The sequence below is a fragment of the Physella acuta genome, unplaced genomic scaffold (assembly GCF_028476545.2).
Source record: "Physella acuta isolate Inbredline_101_S28 unplaced genomic scaffold, ASM2847654v3 ptg000357l, whole genome shotgun sequence".
Classification (NCBI taxonomy): Eukaryota; Metazoa; Mollusca; class Gastropoda; family Physidae; genus Physella; species Physella acuta.
This window is the reverse complement of record NW_026731876.1, coordinates 740,255-766,965: the sequence shown is the minus strand read 5'-3', so window position 1 is coordinate 766,965 and position 26,711 is coordinate 740,255. Positions and strand designations below refer to the sequence as shown.

Genomic DNA, 26,711 nt, shown 5'->3' with positions numbered 1-26,711 from the left:
AAAAAGTTTTTTTTAAGTATTTTATTTACAATACATTTAGAATAAAAAACTCTTTGTTGCTTATATTCATCCTCGTTGTGTTCCTTTATGCATTTTATTTTTAAAATAATTTTAAGCCACAATACATACTACTTTCTATACAACATATATCTGTATAACACACTAAGCAAGTGGGAAAAATGATACTAAAAAAATACAATTATGAAGTTTATTTCTCAAACTTGAAGCATCCAAGGTGAACGTGTCATCTCCCTGTGACCATCTTGTGATCATCTCCTCTTAAAAATTAAATTGTGGCTGTGAGCTCTCTGAAAATAAAATAATTCATGATTGAATTTTTTGAGGAAGGGGGTCTTATTCTTTGTGTTGATGTGGGGTTGGGCTAAAATTCTGCTCAAATGTTTGACCAATAAGTCTGCTAAAATGTTTGACCAATAAGTCTGCTAAAATGTTTGACCAATAGGGGCGGTGTGGTCTAGTCGGTAAAGCTCATGGTTGCTAAACCGAAAAGTCTCGAGTTTGAACCCTCGGGCAGATGAGGCTCGTTAGCTGGGGACAGCCACTCTTCTAGGAGAGACAACTCCAAAATTAAACAACTGCTGCCTTGTAGATTGTTCTTGGTTGGACAAAGGCTATGGAAGCAAATCCAAAAAGAAAAGCAGGCTGAAATGAGTCAATGGCCTCAATGGCGCATAACCAGTTGACACGTAACGCTTAATTGTGTTGGAGGCGTGGTCGAGTCGGCAAAAAGCTCATGATTGATAAAATTCTAACTAAGTCTCGAGTTCAAACCCACTGGCAGATAAATCTCGATCCCCTTCAACACTAATTATTAAGAACGAAGAAGAAGAAAGAAGTTTGACCAGTTATACACCTTAGCCAGACTAGTGGCAATAGTGACACACCACCATGCTTGTCATGACACTGACACCACCTTGCCAGTGGTGACACTACCATGCCTGTCATAACACTGACACTACCATGCCTGTCATGATACTGACATCACCTCCCCAATATCCCAAAAATGTATTCACTGACATTTATTGTTAAGCCACTAAAGCTGGAGACACCTAAAAACTAAATGAACTAGACACACTCACCTCAAAACTAAATGAACTAGACACACACCCCAAAACTGTGATTACTGTGAATGAACTAGACACACTCACCTCAAAACTAAATGAACTAGACACACACCCCAAAACTGTGATTACTGTGAATGAACTAGACACACTCACCTCAAAACTGAATGAACTAGACACACTCACCTCAAAACTGTGAATGAACTAGACACACTCACCTCAAAACTGTGAATGAACTAGACACACTCACCTCAAAACTGTGAATGAACTAGACACACTCACCTCAAAACTAAATGAACTAGACACACTCACCTCAAAACTGTGAATGAACTAGACACACTCACCTCAAAACTGTGAATGAACTAGACACACTCACCTCAAAACTGTGAATGAACTAGACACACTCACCTCAAAACTCTGAATGAACTAGACACACTCACCTCAAAACTCTGAATGAACTAGACACACTCACCTCAAAACTGTGAATGAACTGGGAGAAGATCCCAAAGACCTCACTTGTCTTCACTGTGTTTGGATCTTCCCCAAAAAATGCCACAGTGTTTGACACCTCCCCTGTACATTTGCTATACAGTTTCTTCAGACCTTCTATCTCATTCTTGGCGTCTTTCAGAAAATCCTGTCTTAAGTTCAGGTTTACACAGAAGAAAGTTGCTCAACTAAGTGACCAAGTGTTGATGATCCAATGTTTCAAGATTTCTATGTACACATCAGGGAATGACTATGTACACAATCTAACTATAGAGGAATTTATCTCTATTTATTATCATCAGATGTGTAATTTCTATCTTTTCTGACTGAAAAGGATACACTCATGATAGTTTGAAAGCAATCACCAGGCTCTGAGGCAACATTTTGGTTACAGATGGTGTCTAGGAATATCGATGTATTCTAGGGCAAAAGTGACATTTTAAAATGATCTGGGTTAAACAGGGTTAAATAAGATGGCAAAAGATAAGAATAGAAGTCATGTATCACCAGTTGTTAGGTATGGTACTCTATTTGTGGTTACATCTATTTAAATAAAAACTGAACTCTTTTGTTTGTCTATATGTCTATCACTTTACCTGAAGTGCATTTTCTAGTTCAAAAATATCTTGTCCTAATTCATCAATAGAAACTACAGAATCAAAAAACATTTTAGGAAAAATTAAAACAAGGAAATGTTTTGATTCCAAGAAGAATACTTAAAGCATAAGATATACAACTACTTTAATTATACAAAGTTTTATTATACACACTTTAAACCTTTTTATTTTATTTGGTTATATCAAAAAGGTTAGGATTGTTTAAGTCAAACCTTTGGATGCTTTTTCAACAGTTTTCAGCTCATCAGATAGACTCAGGACCTCTGGGAACTTGTTGAATGCTGCATCAGCCAAAACATGAAGGAATGAAGAGCTCTTGTTTGAGGTTTTAGTGGTGTCTAGCTGTGGATGGTGGTACAATAGTTTTAGTGGTTTCTAGCTGTGGGTGGTGGTACAATAGTTTTAGTGGTGTCTAGCTGTGGGTGGTACAATAGTTTTAGTGGTGTCTAGCTGTGGTACAATAGTTTTAGTGGTGTCTAGCTGTGGGTGGTACAATAGTTTTAGTGGTGTCTAGCTGTGGGTGGTACAATAGTTTTAGTGGTGTCTAGCTGTGGTGGTGGTACAATAGTTTTAGTGGTGTCTAGCTGTGGGTGGTACAATAGTTTTAGTGGTGTCTTGCTGTGGGTGGTACAATAGTTTTAGTGGTGTCTAGCTGTGGGTGGTACAATAGTTTTAGTGGTGTCTAGCTGTGGGTGGTACAATAGTTTTAGTGGTGTCTTGCTGTGGGTGGTGGTACAATAGTTTTAGTGGTGTCTAGCTGTGGATGGTACAATAGTTTTAGTGGTGTCTAGCTGTGGTACAATAGTTTTAGTGGTGTCTTGCTGTGGGTGGTGGTACAATAGTTTTAGTGGTGTCTAGCTGTGGGTGGTGGTACAATAGTTTTAGTGGTGTCTAGCTGTGGGTGGTACAATAGTTTTAGTGGTGTCTAGCTGTGGTACAATAGTTTTAGTGGTGTCTAGCTGTGGTACAATAGTTTTAGTGGTGTCTAGCTGTGGGTGGTGGTACAATAGTTTTAGTGGTGTCTAGCTGTGGTACAATAGTTTTAGTGGTGTCTTGCTGTGGATGGTACAATAGTTTTAGTGGTGTCTAGCTGTGGGTGGTGGTACAATAGTTTTAGTGGTGTCTAGCTGTGGGTGGTACAATAGTTTTAGTGGTGTCTAGCTGTGGGTGGTGGTACAATAGTTTTAGTGGTGTCTAGCTGTGGGTGGTGGTACAATAGATTTAGTGGTGTCTAGCTGTGGGTGGTACAATAGCTTTAGTGGTGTCTAGCTGTGGGTGGTACAATAGTTTTAGTGGTGTCTAGCTGTGGTACAATAGTTTTAGTGGTGTCTAGCTGTGGGTGGTGGTACAATAGTTTTAGTGGTCTCTAGCTGTGGATGGTGGTACAATAGTTTTAGTGGTGTCTTGCTGTGGGTGGTACAATAGTTTTAGTGGTGTCTAGCTGTGGTACAATAGTTTTAGTGGTGTCTAGCTGTGGGTGGTGGTACAATAGTTTTAGTGGTCTCTAGCTGTGGATGGTGGTACAATAGTTTTAGTGGTGTCTAGCTGTGGGTGGTAATATAGTTTTAGTGGTGTCTTGCTGTGGGTGGTACAATAGTTTTAGTGGTGTCTAGCTGTGGGTGGTACAATAGTTTTAGTGGTGTCTAGCTGTGGGTGGTACAATAGTTTTAGTGGTGTCTAGCTGTGGGTGGTACAATAGTTTTAGTGGTGTCTAGCTGTGGGTGGTACAATAGTTTTAGTGGTGTCTAGCTGTGGGTGGTACAATAGTTTTAGTGGTGTCTAGCTGTGGGTGGTACAATAGTTTTAGTGGTGTCTAGCTGTGGGTGGTACAATAGTTTTAGTGGTGTCTAGCTGTGGGTGGTACAATAGTTTTAGTGGTGTCTAGCTGTGGGTGGTACAATAGTTTTAGTGGTGTCTAGCTGTGGGTGGTACAATAGTTTTAGTGGTGTCTAGCTGTGGGTGGTACAATAGTTTTAGTGGTGTCTTGCTGTGGGTGGTAGTTTTAGTGGTGTCTAGCTGTGGGTGGTACAATAGTTTTAGTGGTGTCTTGCTGTGGGTGGTGGTACAATACTTTTAGTGGTGTCTAGCTGTGGGTGGTACAATAGTTTTAGTGGTGTCTAGCTGTGGTACAATAGTTTTAGTGGTGTCTAGCTGTGGTACAATAGTTTTAGTGGTGTCTAGCTGTGGGTGGTGGTACAATAGTTTTAGTGGTGTCTAGCTGTGGGTGGTACAATAGTTTTAGTGGTGTCTAGCTGTGGTACAATAGTTTTAGTGGTGTCTAGCTGTGGGTGGTACAATAGTTTTAGTGGTGTCTAGCTGTGGTACAATAGTTTTAGTGGTGTCTAGCTGTGGGTGGTGGTACAATAGTTTTAGTGGTGTCTAGCTGTGGGTGGTACAATAGTTTTAGTGGTGTCTAGCTGTGGGTGGTGGTACAATAGTTTTAGTGGTGTCTAGCTGTGGGTGGTACAATAGTTTTAGTGGTGTCTAGCTGTGGGTGGTACAATAGTTTTAGTGGTGTCTTGCTGTGGGTGGTACAATAGTTTTAGTGGTGTCTAGCTGTGGATGGTACAATAGTTTTAGTGGTGTCTAGCTGTGGGTGGTACAATAGTTTTAGTGGTGTCTAGCTGTGGTACAATAGTTTTAGTGGTGTCTAGCTGTGGGTGGTGGTACAATAGTTTTAGTGGTGTCTAGCTGTGGATGGTACAATAGTTTTAGTGGTGTCTAGCTGTGGTACAATAGTTTTAGTGGTGTCTAGCTGTGGGTGGTACAATAGTTTTAGTTGTGTCTAGCTGTGGGTGGTACAATAGTTTTAGTGGTGTCTAGCTGTGGTACAATAGTTTTAGTGGTGTCTAGCTATGGGTGGTACAATAGTTTTAGTGGTGTCTAGCTGTGGGTGGTGGTACAATAGTTTTAGTGGTGTCTAGCTGTGAGTTGTAGTTTTAGTGGTGTCTAGCTGTGGTACAATAGTTTTAGTGGTGTCTAGCTGTGGGTGGTGGTACAATAGTTTTAGTGGTGTCTAGCTGTGGATGGTACAATAGTTTTAGTGGTGTCTAGCTGTGGTACAATAGTTTTAGTGGTTTCTAGCTGTGGGTGGTACAATAGTTTTAGTGGTGTCTAGCTGTGGGTGGTACAATAGTTTTAGTGGTGTCTAGCTGTGGGTGGTATAATAGTTTTAGTGGTGTCTAGCTGTGGTACAATAGTTTTAGTGGTGTCTAGCTGTGGGTGGTACAATAGTTTTAGTGGTGTCTAGCTGTGGGTGGTACAATAGTTTTAGTGGTGTCTTGCTGTGGGTGGTGGTACAATAGTTTTAGTGGTGTCTAGCTGTGGGTGGTACAATAGTTTAAGTGGTGTCTAGCTGTGGGTGGTACAATAGTTTTAGTGGTGTCTAGCTGTGGTACAATAGTTTTAGTGGTGTCTAGCTGTGGGTGGTACAATAGTTTTAGTGGTGTCTAGCTGTGGGTGGTACAATAGTTTTAGTGGTGTCTAGCTGTGGTACAATAGTTTTAGTGGTGTCTAGCTGTGGGTGGTAGTTTTAGTGGTGTCTAGCTGTGGGTGGTACAATAGTTTTAGTGGTGTCTAGCTGTGGGTGGTGGTACAATAGTTTTAGTGGTGTCTAGCTGTGGGTGGTACAATAGTTTTAGTGGTGTCTAGCTGTGGGTGGTGGTACAATAGTTTTAGTGGTGTCTAGCTGTGGGTGGTGGTACAATAGTTTTAGTGGTGTCTAGCTGTGGGTGGTACAATAGTTTTAGTGGTGTCTAGCTGTGGGTGGTGGTACAATAGTTTAAGTGGTGTCTAGCTGTGGGTGGTACAATAGTTTTAGTGGTGTCTAGCTGTGGGTGGTACAATAGTTTTAGTGGTGTCTAGCTGTGGGTGGTACAATAGTTTTAGTGGTGTCTAGCTGTAGGTGGTGGTACAATAGTTTTAGTGGTGTCTAGCTGTGGGTGGTACAATAGTTTTAGTGGTGTCTAGCTGTGGGTGGTACAATAGTTTTAGTGGTGTCTAGCTGTGGGGGTAGTTTAAGTGGTGTCTAGCTGTGGGTGGTGGTACAATAGTTTTAGTGGTGTCTTGCTGTGGGTGGTACAATAGTTTTAGTGGTGTCTAGCTGTGAGTGGTACAATAGTTTTAGTGGTGTCTAACTGTGGTACAATAGTGTTAGTGGTGTCTAGCTGTGGGTGGTGGTACAATAGTTTTAGTGGTGTCTAGCTGTGGGTGGTACAATAGTTTTAGTGGTGTCTAGCTGTGGGTGGTACAATAGTTTTAGTGGTGTCTAGCTGTGGGTGGTACAATAGTTTTAGTGGTGTCTAGCTGTGGGTGGTACAATAGTTTTAGTGGTGTCTTGCTGTGGGTGGTACAATAGTTTTAGTGGTGTCTGGCTGTGGGTGGTACAATAGTTTTAGTGGTGTCTTGCTGTGGGTGGTGGTACAATAGTTTTAGTGGTGTCTAGCTGTGGGTGGTAATATAGTTTTAGTGGTGTCTAGCTGTGGGTGGTACAATAGTTCTAGTGGTGTCTAGCTGTGGGTGGTGGTACAATAGTTTTAGTGGTGTCTAGCTGTGGGTGGTACAATAGTTTTAGTGGTGTCTAGCTGTGGTACAATAGTTTTAGTGGTGTCTAGCTGTGGGTGGTGGTACAATAGTTTTAGTGGTGTCTAGCTGTGGGTGGTGGTACAATAGTTTTAGTGGTGTCTAGCTGTGGGTGGTGGTACAATAGTTTTAGTGGTGTCTAGCTGTGGGTGGTACAATAGTTTTAGTGGTGTCTAGCTGTGGGTGGTACAATAGTTTTAGTGGTGTCTAGCTGTGGGTGGTACAATAGTTTTAGTGGTGTCTAGCTGTGGGTGGTACAATAGTTTTAGTGGTGTCTAGCTGTGGGTGGTACAATAGTTTTAGTGGTGTCTAGCTGTGGGTGGTACAATAGTTTTAGTGGTGTCTTGCTGTGGGTGGTGGTACAATAGTTTTAGTGGTGTCTAGCTGTGGGTGGTAATATAGTTTTAGTGGTGTCTAGCTGTGAGTGGTACAATAGTTTTAGTGGTGTCTAGCTGTGGGTGGTGGTACAATAGTTTTAGTGGTGTCTAGCTGTGGGTGGTAAAATAGTTTTAGTGGTGTCTAGCTGTGGGTGGTACAATAATTTAGTGGTGTCTAGCTGTGGTACAATAGTTTTAGTGGTGTCTAGCTGTGGTACAATAGTTTTAGTGGTGTCTAGCTGTGGGTGGTACAATAGTTTTAGTGGTGTCTAGCTGTGGGTGGTACAATAGTTATAGTGGTGTCTAGCTGTGGGTGGTACAATAGTTTTAGTGGTGTCTAGCTGTGGGTGGTACAATAGTTTTAGTGGTGTCTAGCTGTGGGTGGTACAATAGTTTTAGTGGTGTCTAGCTGTGGGTGGTGGTACAATAGTTTTAGTGGTGTCTAGCTGTGGTACAATAGTTTTAGTGGTGTCTAGCTGTGGATGGTACAATAGTTTTAGTGGTGTCTAGCTGTGGATGGTACAATAGTTTTAGTGGTGTCTAGCTGTGGGTGGTGGTACAATAGTTTTAGTGGTCTCTAGCTGTGGGTGGTACAATAGTTTTAGTGGTGTCTAGCTGTGGGTGGTATAATAATTTTAGAATACTTATTTTTAAAAATAATAAATGTAATAAGAAGGATCAGAAAGACATTCATTCAAAGATTTTGTCAGAACAAAGAGAACAGGAAAAGTCCAAAATAAATGGTCAAATAATGTATGTAAACACAAAACTGTGATAAGACAATTATGTATTCAACAAACCTACTCAACAAACCTACTCAACAAACCTGCTTTAAGAAAGTTATCCTAAAGCCAGCAGCTTGTCCAATTCTATTGTTTCCCTTGTTCATGTAGTTTCCCATGGCTAAAATAATCTGCAGATAGAGTGGTTAAATCAGTTGTCAACTGGAACAAAATATCTGTTGTATAGCTAGAATAATCTGCAGATAGAGCGGTTAAATCATTTGTCATCTGGATCAGTTGCATGAGATAATTGAATAGAGTTTGGATTTATTGTTGATGCTATCTTGGATAAATTGACCAATTTAAAAAAACAAATATTTACTTTACCTCAAGAAGGCGAGCAAGCTTTTTGCTGTTTTTCAGTTCAGATGAAGCTTTTAGTATATCTTGTAGGTGCTATGTAATTTTTTTTTTCAAAAATCCAAAGACAAAAAATAAATGAAATGTTTGATAAAAGTATATACATTTGCAGTCAAAAATTATAATGTAGCCTACAATGTTCTTTAAATGAAATTTATTATATTTTAAATCTCAACCCACCTCTTGTAGTTCCTGACATTTTTCTTTAAAATTAGCTTTAAATAACAAAGATTTTAGTCTCTCTTCATAGTTGCCAACCAAGCTCATCTGATTACAAACATTTGTTGATATTATATTTTTAACTGTTGTAAAGTCATAAAGAGAAGTTACACTGAGAGATTTAACAAAAACAAAAGGTTTATAAAGTGCATTGCCTCTGAAGAGCAATTTAACTAAAAAGTATGACTAAGTGTCACTTTTATTTTTCATACAGGATGTTATGGTACAAACCCACCTGGTATGCAAACTGATCTGGTTTAGTAAGACGAGATAAATCTCCACTAAACTGCTTGTACTGGCCAATCTAGGATAAACAGCATATAAACAAAAGGAATGTAAATAAATAAGCAGTTCTGAAAAAATAATAATCAAAGTTAAAAAATAATTTAACTAAACAAGGTGAAGGCCTAATTAATTTGATGATTGATTTGAGTTTAAAATGGCCATGATTATCTGTGATGATTACTTTCTGACATGGCTTATGGAGGTAGAGCTTACTCACTTCATATTCATTGGGAGCAAAGGCCAAAAGTTGTCTCAAGAGTTCAGGGGTCAGAACATTCTCATCTATCCTGTACAACGCCTTCTTGATGTCTGCAACAGACATCTTAAGGTGGCCCAGGAGAATAGCTTTGATAGAAAATATGGCAAGTTACCAAACAATATAGCAAGTTGAAATGTTGAAATTTGTAATTATTTAGCTTTAATTTAGGTTAATCATTTTTTATCTTGAGCATTGGCGATATATTATAATTTGATGGTTCTAACTAAGATACAAGGTACATTTCTGCTGAGATGCAAGGCATATTTTGAGAAACAATGCATAATGTGCTCAATGTTTGACTGGAACTCTTCATTGAATCCCATATAAAGGAAGATTACCAGATAGTGTGCTGTAATGAAACCTAAACAAAGCTATTTAGTTAAACAGCTGGTATTTAGTTTAAGTTAAACTGCTGGTATTTAGTTTAAGTTAAACTGCTGGTATTTAGTTTAAGTTAAACAGTGGTATTTAGTATTGGTTAAACTGCTGGTATTTAATTTAAGTTAAACTGCTGGTATTTAGTTTAAGTTCGTTTATGTTAACTGCTGAACTAATCCATCCCTAGAGGGTACCTATTAGTTGTCAGCCCTAGAAAACCTTATGATTTGACCATAAACAGGTTAAAGAACTGTCATGTGGAAAGGCTGAGACCTTAGGCCTTAGACAGATATTTTTAAATATTATATATACATTTGAATCCATCATACTAAATCTTCTGTAAAAAAGAAGAAAATACAATACTTTTTCTCCTTTTCTGACAAAAATATAAACATTAACTTACAAATGTTATAAGCTTTCTTTTGGTCCATAATCAAAATTTCTTTCCTCTTTTCAATATCTCCTAAAAGTTGAATTATTAGAAAGAATAATTTTAACAATATCATATTTTTTATTTTTTTCAAATATGTATTTATTATTAAATATTTGCTAACTTTGTTGTGAAAGTTTTATACTGAACTTTTTACTTACGTTGTTGTGAAGGTTTTATACTAAACTGAGTCTCCAGTTCCAAATAGCGAATAACTTCGCTCAGGTCATTCTCATTCAACTGTAACAGACATGTTAAATTTTCTTTACTGACATAATAATATTTGTCTTACTAATTTATAAAAAGTCTTAATTCATAAAAATACTGAGAATTTGTGTTATATATAGAGTGATATAGACCTGCCTATAACATATTAGAAAGACAAAAATGTGAAAAATAAATACTAAACTATTTTAAAAATACAAAGGTCAGTTTAAAATAAATAAAAAAATAATGAAATTAAGAGAATAAAATCATCTTTGCTCTCTTACCAAGGAATAATTTTAAACTAATTTATTTTTTTGGCACAAATCTCAGCAAAATGTTGTGACTTTCGGAACACACAAGTGAAAAGTGATCTAATGACAAGCCTGTGACTTAGATAGGTGTTCATTGTAACCTTCTCCCATATAGTATTGTGTACACTTTTGTTGTCCAGCTTCTCCCAGTTGATTCTCTTTACACTCATTCGGTTGGTGTTTTCTGTAGAGGAAATCAAGCAGAGTTCATTCCCTTCTTGATTGCCTTTTACAACACTACTTCTTTTCCTAAATAAAATAATTATCAGAACATACACCAACCTTCAAAAAAATTTGGCTTTAAGGGTGGCGGTGGTGGTGGGGGAGGGAGTTTTTCAACCAGGGGCTCTGTTGCTTGATTAGCTCCCTCTCTCTTTAACTTTTGGTCATTCTGATTTTTTTCCGTATTTTTCCAACTTTGGTTTCCAATTCTAACAGTTTTGAGGCCAAATGTAACTCTGTTTGGTGAAGATTGAGATGGAGGTGTGTCAGGTCCTGCTGATGGAGAGGTGTTTGTCGTTGTTAGACCAGCTGGCATCTGGGTAGGTGCAGTTTGTGACCCTAAGGGTGGGGTGGTGTCTGATGTTCTGGGAGGTGGGGTGGTGTCTGATGTTCTGGGAGGTGGGGTGGTGTCTGATGTTCTGGGAGGTGGGGTGAGTTTTTGATGTGTCTGAATTGGAAAAGTTTTTTGTGTCTGGGATGTTGGAACCCAGGAATTCCAGGATTGGGAGACCTGGGGTGGTGGCACCTGAGATGATTGGCTGATTGTTGATTCAACACTGTAAGTGGAGGCAATGTTTAATTAAACATTGATACAATCTTGTATTCATCATATTAAAATATAATAGCATTCAAAGTTTATATTAAAATGAGAATTTAATTAGATGGATAGCAAACTTTTAAAATAATATATTCTTATCAACAACTAAACACAATAGGTAGACTACTATTACTAATAAATTTCAGAAGCATATTAATCTCTTTTAATTTTTTTAAGTTGAAAAAGTATAACTCATCATTTTGATTTCAATATTTATACCCGTTAAAAATAATTAAATATTTGTGTTCCAAAAATATCCCAAAGCAAATAAATTTAGTTTAAAAAGAACAGTAAATGAAAATAGCTTACTCCTCCTCTTCACTAGATTCATCATATGAGTTGTTTATTCTGCTGTCCTGCAGAACCACATCTTTTACATAATTGGGAGCTTGCTCAACTGGATCCTTGGGAAAAAATTTAAGATGCTTTTTTTCTGAAGTGTCTTCATCTTGACCAACTGGAATGATTGTGACGTAACTCTTGACATCGTTAGATTCTGTTAGTCTGACATAGCCAGCTTGGTCGACACTTTCCCCTGAAACAAAGTTTATGGACCACATAGGTAAATTCAGGGATATCACATGGAACAATGCTGGGATATCTCATGAGTCAATTCTCGGATGTCAGATGGATCAAATCTGGGATCTTCTATATTATCATATTAGACTTGCCATGTTGTTTTTGCTATTGTCACAGTCTGTACTGGAAAATTATAAAAAATATTCTGTGAACTCAGCCTATGTGTTGGACAAATTTTGAAGGCATGTCTCAGAAATAAAAACAAAAAAATTATTTTTAATTCATTACACTACTAAATAGAAAATTTTAATGATATCACTTTCCATTGTAAACGGTTTTAGCCAGAACACAACTGAAAATGTGTACTAGAATTTCATGTATGTATAGATAACACATACTGTTAACAACTCAAATTTTAAAGAACAGTTATTTGCCACACTATACCTAAAGTGAGGAAATGCAGTTGTTAAAAATGCTGGATTAAATTTGTGTTTTATATTGAAAACCTTAAAAAAGTAAATTTGTTGCTTTTACTTTTTTTTTTAACCATCAATGCATCTCGAATCTCTTGAACTGCCTTTTTTGTTTCTCCCAGTTCTTTCATCAGGTGATCCTCATAACTTTTGCTTTCACCAGATGACTCCCCATTGTCCCAGCTCTCTGAACTTTTGGAACTCCTTGCTTGTTCATCATGAGAAAAACCCTTAAGAGTTTATAAAATGTAATCCAGTGTTGTACAATTTCAGTTAAACTTGAGCATTTAACAATTTTAAAAAGCTGTGAATAGAAGACTTGGATATAAATTATAGGCTACATACATGATAATTCTTTGTATTGTAGATTTTACCATGGCCTAAATAAGAAGAAAAACACCATATGAATACAAAATCAAATAGAACTTAAATGCAGATTATTATTTATGTTGAAAATGTTGCACTATTAATTTAAAGACCTCAACATAATAATAATGAACTACTTATCAAATCACACATTCCCCTGAAAATGATTGAAGTAACAAACCATAAAGAATGTCTTCCTCTGTATTAGTTGCAGTATCCACCTGGATGCTGTCCCCATCCTTTGACTCATCAGATGAACTGATATAAAACTTTCCACTTGTCTTTATTTCATCTGAAATTTCCTCTGTGAAATCTATATCTAGTCAAAAGGTAAAACTAAATTTAAAAAATACTGTAGGCCTAATTGTAAATGTTTTTAGCATTAATACAGAGATACAGTTGCCATTAGATTAACCAATAGGTAACACTTCATTTAAAAAAAAATCCTTTAAAAATCTTTTTACTATTGGCAGGGATGGTGTATTCAATTGTCCACAATAACAGTTATATCACTCGATAAATCAATAGGTAGTACTTAATGCACCAGCAGAGAATCTTAAGCAGTGTTAACAAAAACTGACAGATGTAGCTCAATAGTCCTTGAACAAGAAACAGGTTGTTATGTGTCCACAAAAGTAAAGTAACAAAATAATTATTTTTAAACTATCAATATTGTCATCTTTGCCACACAATATCAATAATATAAAGAAGCAAAGTAAAGTTGCACAAAAATTGTGTAATACAAAAGACTTTTTAAGAATCTAAAATTGTACTGTTCCTTCTTAAATATTTACTTAGATTATCTTAATGTAAAGGTTTTAATATTTTGGGATTTTTAGTAATTTTAGTTAAATTAAAAATCATAATTTTTTTTTTCAATTAGTTTTTTACAATTTTATTAGAATGACTAAAGGGAAACTACCCAAAAAGAACAATAGAAAATAAAAAATGCTAACCTTGTTTGCTGCCAGGTATATTAATTTGTTCAATTATTGCTGTCTTGTCATTTTGAGAAACAGCTGACAACACAGCTTTCCATAGAATCCTTTTGGATGGTGTATCCATAAAACTATTCATAGTTCTAATCAGATACTGAACATCACTAAAAAAATGATCAAACATTTACATATACATTTTGTTCATGAAATTTTATCAAGTATAAAAATCTCTTGCTTAAAATAATTTTTTAATAAAGTGTAGGAAAATCTTAATGGCAGAATTTTATCAAGTATAGGGAACATGAATGTAACAGGTAGATAACCTCACTTACTGATTTTGAAAATATTCCTTTAGGCACTTTCTAAATAGATCTCGCTCAGCAGACGTCAGTAGAAAATCTACTTGCTGTTGAAAGGATGATGGGAAATCTGGGATTTTTTCTTCCAGTTGCTGAGCCACCTCCCCTAATGAAGACATTTTATCTCAGGGTAATATTTTATTTTATCTCAGGGAAATATTTAAAAAACCATAGTATTGATTGTATTAGAAGCCATTCATTGAATGGTGGAAAGCTTTTGTTGTAGTTTTTATTTTTATTTTTGTAAAATATGAAATCATGAAAACTTCAACATAACAATTAAAATCTCAACAAAAATGTAGAGAGAAGAACTGAAAAAGTTAGATAAATAATCGTTAGTCCATAAAATGTAGAATGATTTTGTACCCATTCGAAAAGGCTGGAGAGAAACTCTATGGGAAACATAGTCTCTGTGACTGGGAGGTAACTGCAGGAACAAAAAGTGCCAGAGAATCTTTTTGGATGGGGTGTCCAGCAGGTTTGACAAAGTCTCATGAAGCTCCACAACTTCCCTTAAACCAACAGAAAATACAAAAAGTTTTATAAATCTCCATTCAACTACAACTGTAGTTCCATTAAAATACTAGATAGTATTTCTAGTTAAACAGAATTTTAAAAAAAATATCAGGTGACATTGAGAATTATTTTAGTAAATATTATAAATGGCTGAAATTATATTGTAGAAACTTTGAAAAATATTTAATCAACAAATTATTCTAGTTAATAGGCCTATATCATGTACAGTATAAGATGTAGCTATGTTTGGTACCTATTAATATTGTAGTTTTTTAATGCTCTTATCAAAACTTTTCTTTCTTTTGTTGTCAGCAGAAAATAGATCTGAAATAAAGCACATATGGTTCAACATCACATTTTCTAATACAGCAAAAAAATCTAGCAAAAAAAGTTTATGTTTGGAATGTAAAGACTATAAACATCGCTTATATTCTTATGAAGCAAGAAAATTGTCTAAACAATAAAAACACACAGGGTATAGAATCTATGTACAAGAAAATAAAATAGCCTGGACTTTTGGATGATGCAGTATTAACCTGCTGGGAGAAACTTTGTCCTTCATCATCTGTGACCAGAGGGTTAAACAGGACACTGTCCAGCGAGTCATGACTAGACGAGGAAGATGATGAGGACAGAGATCTCATGCTACCATCTGAAAGAAAAACAAATGCTTTTTTTTCAGTCAATGCAAATAACAAATATATCTGGAATGAAACAATCAAATATACGGATATCAAAACAAGCAAAACAAACAATAACAAAAAGTACCAGAATGACAATTTTTAAAACAGTAGAAATATTCAATGTGCACAATGAAAAAAACCAAACAAATAATTAACTTAAGAAATTCAAAACCTAAATATAATAAATATTGAAATCCTACAACAAACACTTATATAAACACAGATTTCAAGCTGAATAGAAAAAATTAAACTAACCCTATTATTTTTTGTATCCTTTTCAAATATTTTTACTATATATTTTTACAAATTCAAAATTGTGTCTGTGGCCTTATCTAACATTTGTATGGCCTTAACTAAACTTACACTTTGAACATCGAAGAATCTCCAGCGTAGGAGCTGACCCACTGTCACGCAACAACTGAACTATTTTATCGTGGTCAAATTTCCTGTTAATTAAGATTTTCTTTTTACATTGTAATTTTTAAACTTCAAACAAACATTCAGTCGACTATCTTAAGTATAAATACTCCAGAGAAGTTTTTTTTTTTCAACTAAAAATGTTGTGACCTGATGTCTATGTTATTCAGTTTGAGAAGAATGTCTCCATTTTTCAGTCCAGCTTGTTCTGCTGCTCCGCCAGTGTCAATGGACTCAATGTATGCAGGGTTGCTGGACTTGATTACGAATCCAAAACTTTCATCTTCTCGAACAATCTGAATAGTTCTGTACAGCACAAAGTTTGAAAAAGATCTATATACTAAATATGATAATCACAAGTAAATATATATAAATCTTAAGTTACCCATGAAACTATAAAATGTATATTTCCTGGGAAATTAAATTAACTATATGTTAACCACATTTGTTTTATAGAGTGAGTTGACAGAATGGAAGAGAGTAAGGCCAATGAAGCCATTGATAATCTGTTGATTCCTTCCAGCTAAAACTCTCCCACTTGCACAACAATTAAGAGATTAAGAGATTAATTAAGAGATTAATTAAGAGATTAATTAAGAGATTAATTAAGAGATTACTTTTTTTGCCCCAGTAGTTGCGTGTCAATAGACGGGATGGCCTCGATAGAGAAATGGCTGTCAAACGTCGTTGTTATGTCGTTGGCTGGATACATCAACGCATCAAACTCAGGCCGTTGGTTGGGAGGTATTAAATGCCTGAAAAAGAAATTTGAAAATTGTATTGGCACCAAGTGCCACTTGCAGGTGATGCCCTGTTTGCTCAGTGTCATGCTGGTCTACAAAAACCTGTTCTTAATTCTATTAAAAATAACTGTATTGTTTTGGTTTAAGCTTTATATGCAGACTGGCTAAATATATATATATATATATATATATATATATATATATATATATATATATATATATATATATATATATATATATATATATATATATATATTTATATACACTCATAAAATTCTAAGAGTGTGCGTTTGATCCAACTACAGGCACATTAAGAATAAAAATTTTGTGTATTGGTGACCTGATTTGTTTGAGTATATTTCTCTCTTCACTAGACCGCAGAACATGGTTCAGAAGCTGACAGAGAGTTGAAAGGTCACGATCCTCTGCATAGTGTTTCAGAGCAGCTACTATGGACATTTTACTCTCATAGTCATCTCCCAGTAGATGCTCCATCTGGTGAATGAAAAACTTGGAGCACTTTTACAATGTTTACTGAAATAATATTTGTAATTCTAAAATATTTTATTTTATTCATTTCTTTAATTCTATCAGAAACACAGCAAAAGATAGGGCCTATACATTTGTAAAATATGCAACTATTGGCATAAGACAATATAATTTATATGCACAAAACTAGAATCTAATATTTATTGCAGATCTAGAGAAATTCATACAATAGTGGATTTGTTTAGCTCAATGACAATGATGTTTAGCTCAATGATGTTAAGCTGAATGATGTTAAGCTCAATAATGTTTTGCTCAATGATGTTAAGCTCAAATATATTTAGCTCAATGTTTAGCTCAGTGATGCATGGCTTACCTTATTGTGTAAATCTTTAGCCTGGTAGAGTCTAATGTCTGGCTCATTGAGGTGAGAAATATTTTTATCCACGTGCACCAGATTGCTCATTTGAGACACAGGAATAACTAGGAGAGTCAGCTTTTCTGGACGTAGGGCTAGAAACGTTTGGATGGTCTCCATGGAAACAGGTGACCGGCTATTCACCTCCAGTATGATGTCCCCTGTTGATTGACAGGTAAATACAGGGGGGGTCATCCATAAATGACGTCACGCTTTTTTTGACGATTTTTACATCCCCCCCCTCACCTTCGTCACACGTCGTCACAAAAAGCCAGACCCCCCCCCCCCAAAATGACGTCACACCTAAACCTACAATCCCCCCCCCCCCTCAAAATTGCAGTTGAATTATTTTTAAAACATCGATATTTTTCTAAAATCTTGTCTAAACTATTAAAATTTATTAAAACAGTTATCTAAAACGCGAAATAACGTCTAAAATTCGTTTTCTGACATTGCTTTTTTATAATGCAAAAGTGTGACCTCGCAACATCTGAACCCCCCCCCCCTCCCCCTCATCACACATCGTCACAAAATTACGGACCCCCCCCCTCCCCCCTACGAGTGTGACGTCATTTATGGATGATCCCTGGGGTTAAACAGCTTTTAAACAAAAGATAATACCAAAATTATTTTGTAACACGTAGATGATGTTTTATCCACAGGAGTAGTGTCGTCTTCAGATGAACCACAGGAGTAGGCTCATCTCATTTACACTACTACAATGGTGCCATATACAAATACTATCTAGATCTAATAATTAGCTTAATATATATATACTTCATAAGACCAACTAAAAATATACAAAGATTGCAAGCTATTCAATACATAATCGTACATCTGTTGTAGGCTACATCATTCATAAGTCCAGTTATACACACCTGTCCTTAGCCCAGCTATACACACCTGTCCTAAGCTATACACACCTGCTCTTAGCCCAGCTATACACACCTGTCCTAAGCTATACACTCCTGTCCTTAGCCCAGCTATGCACACCTGTCCTAAGCTATACACACCTGTCCTTAGCCCAGCTATACACACCTGTCCTAAGCTATACACTCCTGTCCTTAGCCCAGCTATGCACACCTGTCCTAAGCTATACACACCTGCCCTTAGCCCAGCTATACACACCTGTCCTAAGCTATACACTCCTGTCCTTAGCCCAGCTATGCACACCTGTCCTAAGCTATACACACCTGTCCTTAGCCCAGCTATACACACCTGTCCTTAGCCCAGCTATACACACCTGTCCTTAGCCCAGCTATACACACCTGTCCTTAGCCCAGCTATACACACCTGTCATTAGCCCAGCTATACACACCTGTCCTTAGCCCAGCTATACACACCTGTCCTTAGCCCAGCTATACACACCTGTCATTAGCCCAGCTATACACACCTGTCCTTAGCCCAGCTATACACACCTGTCCTTAGCTATACACACCTGTCCTTAGCCCAGCTATACACACCTGTCCTTAGCCCAGCTATACACACCTGTCCTTAGCCCAGCTATACACACCTGTCCTTAGCTATACACACCTGTCCTAAGCTATACACACCTGTCCTTAGCCCAGCTATACACACCTGTCATTAGCCCAGCTATACACACCTGTCCTTAGCCCAGCTATACACACCTGTCCTTAGCTATACACACCTGTCCTTAGCCCAGCTATACACACCTGTCCTTAGCCCAGCTATACACACCTGTCCTTAGCCCAGCTATACACACCTGTCCTTAGCTATACACACCTGTCCTAAGCTATACACACCTGTCCTTAGCCCAGCTATACACACCTGTCCTTAGCTATACACACCTGTCCTTAGCCCAGCTATACACACCTGTCCTTAGCCCAGCTATACACACCTGACCTTAGACCAGCTATACACACCTGTCATTAGCCCAGCTATACACACCTGTCCTTAGCCCAGCTATACACACCTGTCCTTAGCCCAGCTATACACACCTGTCATTAGCCCAGCTATACACACCTGTCCTTAGCTATACACACCTGTCCTTAGCCCAGCTATACACACCTGTCCTTAGCCCAGCTATACACACCTGTCCTTAGCCCAGCTATACACACCTGTCATTAGCCCAGCTATACACACCTGTCCTTAGCTATACACACCTGTCCTTAGCCCAGCTATACACACCTGTCCTTAGCCCAGCTATACACACCTGTCCTTAGCCCAGCTATACACACCTGTCCTTAGCCCAGCTATACACACCTGTCATTAGCCCAGCTATACACACCTGTCCTTAGCCCAGCTATACACACCTGTCCTTAGCCCAGCTATACACACCTGTCCTTAGCCCAGCTATACACACCTGTCCTTAGCCCAGCTATACACACCTGTCCTTAGCCCAGCTATACACACCTGTCCTAAGCTATACACACCTGTCCTTAGCCCAGCTATACACACCTGTCCTTAGCCCAGCTATACACACCTGTCCTAAGCTATACACACCTATCCTTAGCCCAGCTATACACATCTGTCCTTAGCCCAGCTATACACACCTGCCCTTAGCCCAGCTATACACTCCTGTCCTTAGCCCAGCTATACACACCTGTCCTAAGCTATACACACCTGTCCTTAGCCCAGCTATACACACCTGTCCCTAGACCAGCTATACACACCTGTCCTTAGCCCAGCTATACACACCTGTCCTTAGCCCAGCTATACACACCTGTCCTTAGCTATACACACCTGTCCTTAGCCCAGCTATACACACCTGTCCTTAGCCCAGCTATACACACCTGTCCTTAGCTATACACACCTGTCCTTAGCCCAGCTATACACACCTGTCCTTAGCCCAGCTATACACACCTGTCCTTAGCCCAGCTATACACACCTGTCCTTAGCCCAGCTATACACACCTGTCCTTAGACCAGCTATACACACCTGTCCTTAGCTATACACACCTGTCCTAAGCTATACACACCTGTCCTTAGCCCAGCTATACACACCTGTCCTTAGCCCAGCTATACACACCTGTCCTTAGCTATACACACCTGTCCTTAGCCCAGCTATACACACCTGTCCTTAGCCCAGCTATACACACCTGTCCTTAGCCCAGCTATACACACCTGTCCTTAGCCCAGCTATACACACCTGTCCTTAGCCCAGCTATACACACCTGTCCTTAGCCCAGCTATACACACCTGTCCTTAGCCCAGCTATACACACCTGTCCTTAGCCCAGCTATACACACCTGTCCTTAGCCCAGCTATACACACCTGTCCTTAACCCAGCTATACACACCTGTCCTTAGCCCAGCTATACACACCTGTCCTTAGCCCAGCTATACACACCTGTCCTTAGCCCAGCTATACACACCTGTCCTTAGCCCAGCTATACACACCTGTCCTTAGCTATACACACCTGTCCTTAGCCCAGCTATACACACCTGTCCTAAGCTATACACACCTGTCCTTAGCCCAGCTATACACACCTGCCCTTAGCCCAGCTATACACACCTGTCCTTAGCTATACACACCTGTCCTTAGCCCAGCTATACACACCTGTCCTAAGCTATACACACCTGTCCTTAGCCCAGCTATACACACCTGTCCTTAGCCCAGCTATACACACCTGTCCTTAGCCCAGCTAAAAACGCAGGACTCCCAAACTCCACTGACTGTACGACGACCGGCCTGTCCCTGCCTACAGTGAACCCATAGCCCTTGTTGTGATCAGGGGAGACGATCGTGGTCTGTAAACACGAGACGACCTCTAGCTCCGGCGGCTGGCCAGAGATGGACTTGCTCAGCAGCTTGATCTCGTCTGCCGACATCTGGGTGACATCCTGACCCCCCACCTCTAGGATTTGATCCCCGGGCATGAGGCCAGATTTGTAGGCTAGACTACCCCTCTCCACCGAGACCACGTAGCTCGGGCCCTTTCCATAGATGTCGAAGCCGTAGGTCTGTGGCCATTTTTTAAACAAGTTTAGCGGCATCTTCACTTTACTGATGATGGATTTGCTCAATCTTAGCTTTAAATGTGCCAGTAAGGTCATTAACGAGCTCATTAATTAATCTGAAAAATGATTCACTTTCAGCTGGCATCTAAATAATTATCTGAGAATGTAAAGGAAAGAAAAATTTCAACAAAATTGTATCCCCCCCCCCCCCACCCCACCAATATACGTTTCTAACTGAAAATACTGATATGAATATGATTAAACAATGCGAAACCAATTTTCATTATTTTATAGGCTACATTTGAGTTAAAGCACTAACAGTGTCTGTTAGCAACACTTTTTAAAAGTAAATAAATTAAACGCAATATTAGAAAGAAGCAGAGGCGTAGCAGAGGCGTAGCTAGGGGAGGGCGGGGAGGGCGGCCGCCCCGGGCGCCGACCCTAGGGGGGCGCCAAAAGGGGTAGAAAAAAAAATTAAAAGCTCATTTTAAGCTGCAGTTTTTAATAATAAGCAGTCAAAGTAAAGAAATTTAATGGCTGAGAGCCTTTGCATACTGATTTAACTGTTTTTCACATTGATTGTGTAACTGTAAAACATATCCTTAAGAAACAGTGACCGGAAAAACCGCTTTCCAGCTTTCCTAGATAGGGGTTGGGGCGTTTTTTCGAAGACTAAAATCGGAAAAATTCACTCAGGATTAGGGAATAAATAACCGATATTACTCAGAAAAGAAACACATTGAACTAAAGCGTATTTTACGATTATGTTACATAAAAAAAAAGTTGACAAAATCCGGTCGTGAATTAAATGAGTAGGCTGTGTGTCTTGACCTACGCGGAAGCCCTGAGACTGAATTACCGAACCTCTTTTTCTCTTCCACTTTCCCCATGGACTTCACACAAGCACCTGCATAGTGCTGTTATTTTTTGTCTTCCTAATATTGTGTCCTAACCACCACCTTTTCATTCTCCGCTGTCTTTAACCTAGCTCCGAGCCATACAGTAAAAGATACATCATATTCAGCTATAGATCCTTATTAAAAATTTTTGACAATGCATTTGAATTCAACATCGACTTAGCTATTATCATTAAACCGGTTATTATTGCTGCTTCATCCAGTACAATTAGTTCAGAATTTGTTGTTGGCTGTGTGTGAGAAGGCAGCGCGCATCTGATAAATCCAAGACTTCGAGCTGTTGTGTCCGTTGGATTCCAGTTTGTTTCCTCTTGCTTGTTTCATTATACAATCAACCAGTCAATGAAATACCCAAATCGTATTCCAATGTGAACAATACTTTTTCTATTGTATGTTAATTGTGTGACCTTAATCTAACAAACTTATAATCCAAATATGTACTATATCATAACAGAGACTGTTCCAAAGATAAAACATAATAAACCGGTAGTGATCTCCCCTAAACTTTCTCGAATATTTTTATATAAAATAACAGGGGATGGGAACTCGGGCTATAGACATGATTTTTAATCCATTTTAAATACTTAAAGTTTTAAAAATAGAATAAAATCTCGTAGACAAATTAATTGCACACCAAGTGAACGCGAAATAAAAAAGCGCATAATAGTGCGCAATATTATTAGTACTTTTAAATTTACATTAGTTTTTTGAGAAATCGGAAGTAGCGTAAATTACTACTTCCTGTCAACGGAAATTACTCAAAATTTAACAGAAGGTAGAGAATTAGATCTTTTACTTACATGTGAAATTTCATTTATCTATCTGAAATAGTACTCAAGTTATAGGCTTTTAAAAAATTCAAAGTAGGAAAAGTACCACTTCCGGTTATCGGAAATCGCTCAAAGTTGATACTGATCTACGATTTTGATAAAATACTTATATATGAAATTTCATCAACCTAGCTGTAACGGTACTCAAGTTATCGTGTTTACACACAGACAGACACACACACAGACAGACACACACACACACAGACATACGGACAAGATTGCAAAATTATGTTTTTCCGTATCAGTGAGGTGTAAAACGTCGAGATTTATAAAAATCTCGATTTTTTTTTTGCACGATTACAATACTTTCTCTATACTACGTATATACGAGAAAGTAAAAAGACTGTCCTAAACAAATTAGCTTCGCTACAATTTTTTTTCTGACTTTACTAATCATCATTTGTAAAGGATAAAAATAATGTATCTTAAGGGGAATTTAATTGGCGTCGAGTACAGTTTTAGGGAACGAAAATCATACAGCGTAATTATTAATTTTTTTCCAGACTGCCGCACATACACATATATATGTAGGGCTTATGTGGGGTGGGCGCCAAACTGAAAGTTCGCCCCGGGCGCCGGGAGGGGTAGCTACGCCTCTGAGGCGTAGCGAGGGGGGCGGGTGTGACACCATTTAGGGGGGTGACACCAAGGCAAAAAATTGTAAAATATGTAGGGAAAAATTTGAGGGTGGGGGGTGCAAATCGAAAATTTGTTCCCGGTAAGAGTCGCTACGCCTCTGGGGGGGGGGGGGGGGGAGGGTGACACTATTTGGTGCCGCACCGGGTGACACCCGACTTCTCTACGCCACTGGAAAGAAGACAGAAGGTAATATCAATAATTACAATAATATATTTTTTTAATTGCATCTAGATCTAGAAGTCTACATTGATTTCTAAAAGAAGCATCTGGTATATCAAATAAGATATATATTTATCAACAACAACAATAAACAGTGCTTACAAATCTTTAAATATAGATCTATAAAAAATTGTTTTAAAAAGTATTCTTTTGGCCCGTCGATTCATGGGGCATGTGAAGTAGAGTTCACCTGCTTTGGTGACTTCGGCATATGAAGGGATAGTATGGCCAGCATAAGCCGCCATTACTTTCCCCATCGTGAGTCAGGTAGTTAAGAATGTAAGAGATTATAAGAAGTTAAGATTAAGAACGTCGGGCAAGATCCGAACTCGAGACCTTTGGGCGACTTACAACTCGACCACACCGTCCCACTAAAAGCTATATTAATATCACTTTTAGAATTATGCATTTGAGATTACAAGTATGGTCTATATAAAAACGCACATATATCTATATAACCAAAAATAAATAAATACATATACACACACAGACTACATAATATATACGCTGAATGCGTTTTCTAAATTCCCTAATACACCACTGCAAACTCAGAAATGTAGCACTAAAATTTCCTCCCACTTCGAGAGAAGGGAAGCTCCAGGTTGAATGAAATCTACACCGATACTCTTTGCTCTGAGAGCGAAATCACGATCAATGAACCTGCATTATAGATAGCAGGTCTTAGACCGTAGAAAAAGTCAATACTTTCTGATTAGCTTGCTTTCTTTACGTTATGTTTAGTGCTTTAAAGCTATAGGAAGCACAATTATATATATTAAGGAAGTCACAAGGTTGACACTGATAGGCTGAGTGTGTTGGTTGTCACAAGGTTGGCACTGATGAGCTGGTTGTCACAAGGTTAGCACTGATGAGCTGGTTGTCACAAGGTTGGCACTGATGGGCTGGTTGTCACAAGGTTGGCACTGATGGGCTGAGTGTGTTGGTTGTCACAAGGTTGGCACTGATGATGGGTTGGTTGTCACAAGGTTGGCACTGATGGGCTGAGTGTGTTGGTTGTCACAAGGTTGGCACTGATGATGGGTTGGTTGTCACAAGGTTGGCACTGATGGGTTGAGTGTGTTGGTTGTCACAAGGTTGGCACTGATGGGCTGGCTGTCACAAGGTTGGCACTGATGGGCTGAGTGGGTTGGTTGTCACAAGGTTGGCACTGATGGGTTGGTTGTCACAAGGTTGGCACTGATGGGCTGGTTGGCACAAGGTTGACAATGATGGGCTGGTGGGGTCGGGGAACATGAACGCTTGTAACATTCTAAGCTATTTTCATTTTCCCCATTCTATTTATCTTTTCAAAATTTGATATAGGCCTAATTACTAACTGAGTGCATTTTTAGGCATTTATAGGGCATAGGGTGCAAATACAATTATATTACAATATTTACAATGTGATTGTTATGTGAAGCAAAACCAAATGAATTTCTTTATTTATTTTAAAATTTCTTTACTTCTTGTTTTAACCCTTTCAGGACCAAGTGACACTGGTGTCCCAAATTTTCAAATTATCACCAAATGAAATTGGAATAACATAGAGTTGTTGAATTTGCTTTAAAAAATTTATTACATGATAGACTTAATATAAATAAAGTTGTTTTCAGTATATATGAGATAGTTTTGTTGTCATAATTATGGGAACTTTGCATTTTTAGACCACTCGCAAAGCTACAGTTTACATTTTTATATAAAAAATACTATCTGTAACAGAAAGAAATTACTTGCGGTTTTTCAAAGGTTTACTATTTAGGTATTATATTTACATTTGTTTTTCCTAATAGCTTTGCTTGTTTTTTTTTAAAAGTAATTTTTTTTGCTTGGGACATATATGTCCCTACGGTCCGGAAGGGAGCTAACTTTTTTTACAATGTTACTAAGCATGAGTTTTGGCATTAGAATACAAATACTTGCAAAGCTTTTATTTACTATAACTGAACAAAATGCTGTGCAAATACTGATTATTTACAATAATGACGGTGAAAACAACTTGTTTCTTTATGAAAAAGATGTGAATTTTCTGTAGAAATATGCCGACAAAGTAAGTGTAGAAGCTATAATCGAATGACTTGTTCAAGTCCCAGAGCAGATTGTCACTACTACGATAAGGCCTACACCTTATTCTAGTCATTCTGTTTTGCATACATTGCATACATCGTCAATGCCACATGCTATAGTGACTAATATTCCCTCAAATCTGCATGGTCCGCGCAGTATTTGTGAACATGCCGCGCTGTCATTTCGTAAAATAAATGTTACCTTGTATGAGATTTTTAGAACACCGCGCACAAAAATATACGATGTACACTAGAGTTTTCCCCTCAGACGGAGCGTTAATAGTTACAATTACCCCTCCGACATCCCCCCGCCCGATATTACCACCTCCGAGCAATTACCCCTCGTCCAGTTATGGATAAGTTAGGACTAGGGTTAGGTTAGGGTTAGGGCTTGTTTTAGGGTTAAATGTAGATTTACAGTTGGAGTTAGGGGTTTTGTTAGGGTTAGCTATAGGCTTGGAGTTTGGGGTTAAGATCAGGAGTCTTCAGCATCGGTGGGGGGGGGGGGGGGGGGAGTGGAATTTGACGGGGTGGTAATGTCCTAGACCCGAAGCTGACACATATCATTATCATCAATAGAACTAGACTTGCCCAAAACATGAACAACTTAACGTTTTTGTGATAATTGAAAATGGAGAATGGAGCAAGATATTATTTTCAACTAGAGGCTTCTGAAAACACAGTTTCCAAGAAACGTTATTGACCATAGTTATAGGAAATTGACAATAGATGTTGATTGAAATGAACATTCTAATGATTTTAGGCAATCAAATCCATGTTTCATACATTGATAATTTGTTGCCAAGATAATGATTTGGAGTCAAAAAGCCATTTATACCTATATTGGACAACAATTCAACTCTTGCTACAATGCAAAACCAAGCTTGAATATAGGCAAATGATAGCAAGAGCTCACATTTTGGGATTACATCAAAGAGATATCGCCTCAAGACCTGTTCGTAGAGGCAAGAATTTCACTTCAAGGCCACCAAAGGTTGATAAATCAAAG

At 38.1% G+C, this 26,711-nt stretch overlaps 1 protein-coding gene across 1 annotated transcript; it reads right to left on the bottom strand.

Moving 5' to 3' along the window:
- Window positions 1-26: 26 nt before the first annotated feature.
- On the bottom strand, window positions 27-21,070 carry LOC131941313 (delphilin). Its single transcript, XM_059300507.1, has 29 exons — window positions 20,704-21,070; window positions 17,074-17,276; window positions 16,552-16,706; window positions 16,086-16,223; window positions 15,619-15,774; window positions 15,415-15,497; window positions 14,905-15,020; window positions 14,622-14,692; window positions 14,219-14,364; window positions 13,826-13,958; window positions 13,512-13,657; window positions 12,737-12,874; window positions 12,535-12,569; window positions 12,251-12,419; window positions 11,507-11,732; window positions 10,660-11,156; window positions 10,479-10,561; window positions 10,021-10,099; window positions 9,833-9,892; window positions 9,010-9,137; window positions 8,743-8,811; window positions 8,469-8,555; window positions 8,256-8,324; window positions 7,973-8,059; window positions 2,401-2,530; window positions 2,168-2,220; window positions 1,911-1,991; window positions 1,555-1,719; window positions 27-308 (listed from the first exon to the last, which is right to left on the bottom strand). Exons 1-29 carry the CDS (start codon window positions 21,068-21,070, stop codon window positions 270-272), a joined length of 3,909 nt encoding a protein of 1,302 aa, XP_059156490.1. The 3' UTR covers window positions 27-269.
- Between the last annotated feature and the right edge of the window lie 5,641 nt (window positions 21,071-26,711).

Coding starts and splice junctions, on each gene's coding strand:
- LOC131941313 (XM_059300507.1), bottom strand. CDS start 21,070: ATGCCGCTAAACTTGTTTAAAAAATGGCCACAGACCTACGGCTTCGAC. Junction 16,224..16,551: donor AATATACTCAAACAAATCAG/GTCACCAATACA, acceptor TTTCTTTTTCAG/GCATTTAATACCTCCCAACC. Junction 1,720..1,910: donor GCTTTCAAACTATCATGAGT/GTATCCTTTTCA, acceptor AACTTAAGACAG/GATTTTCTGAAAGACGCCAA.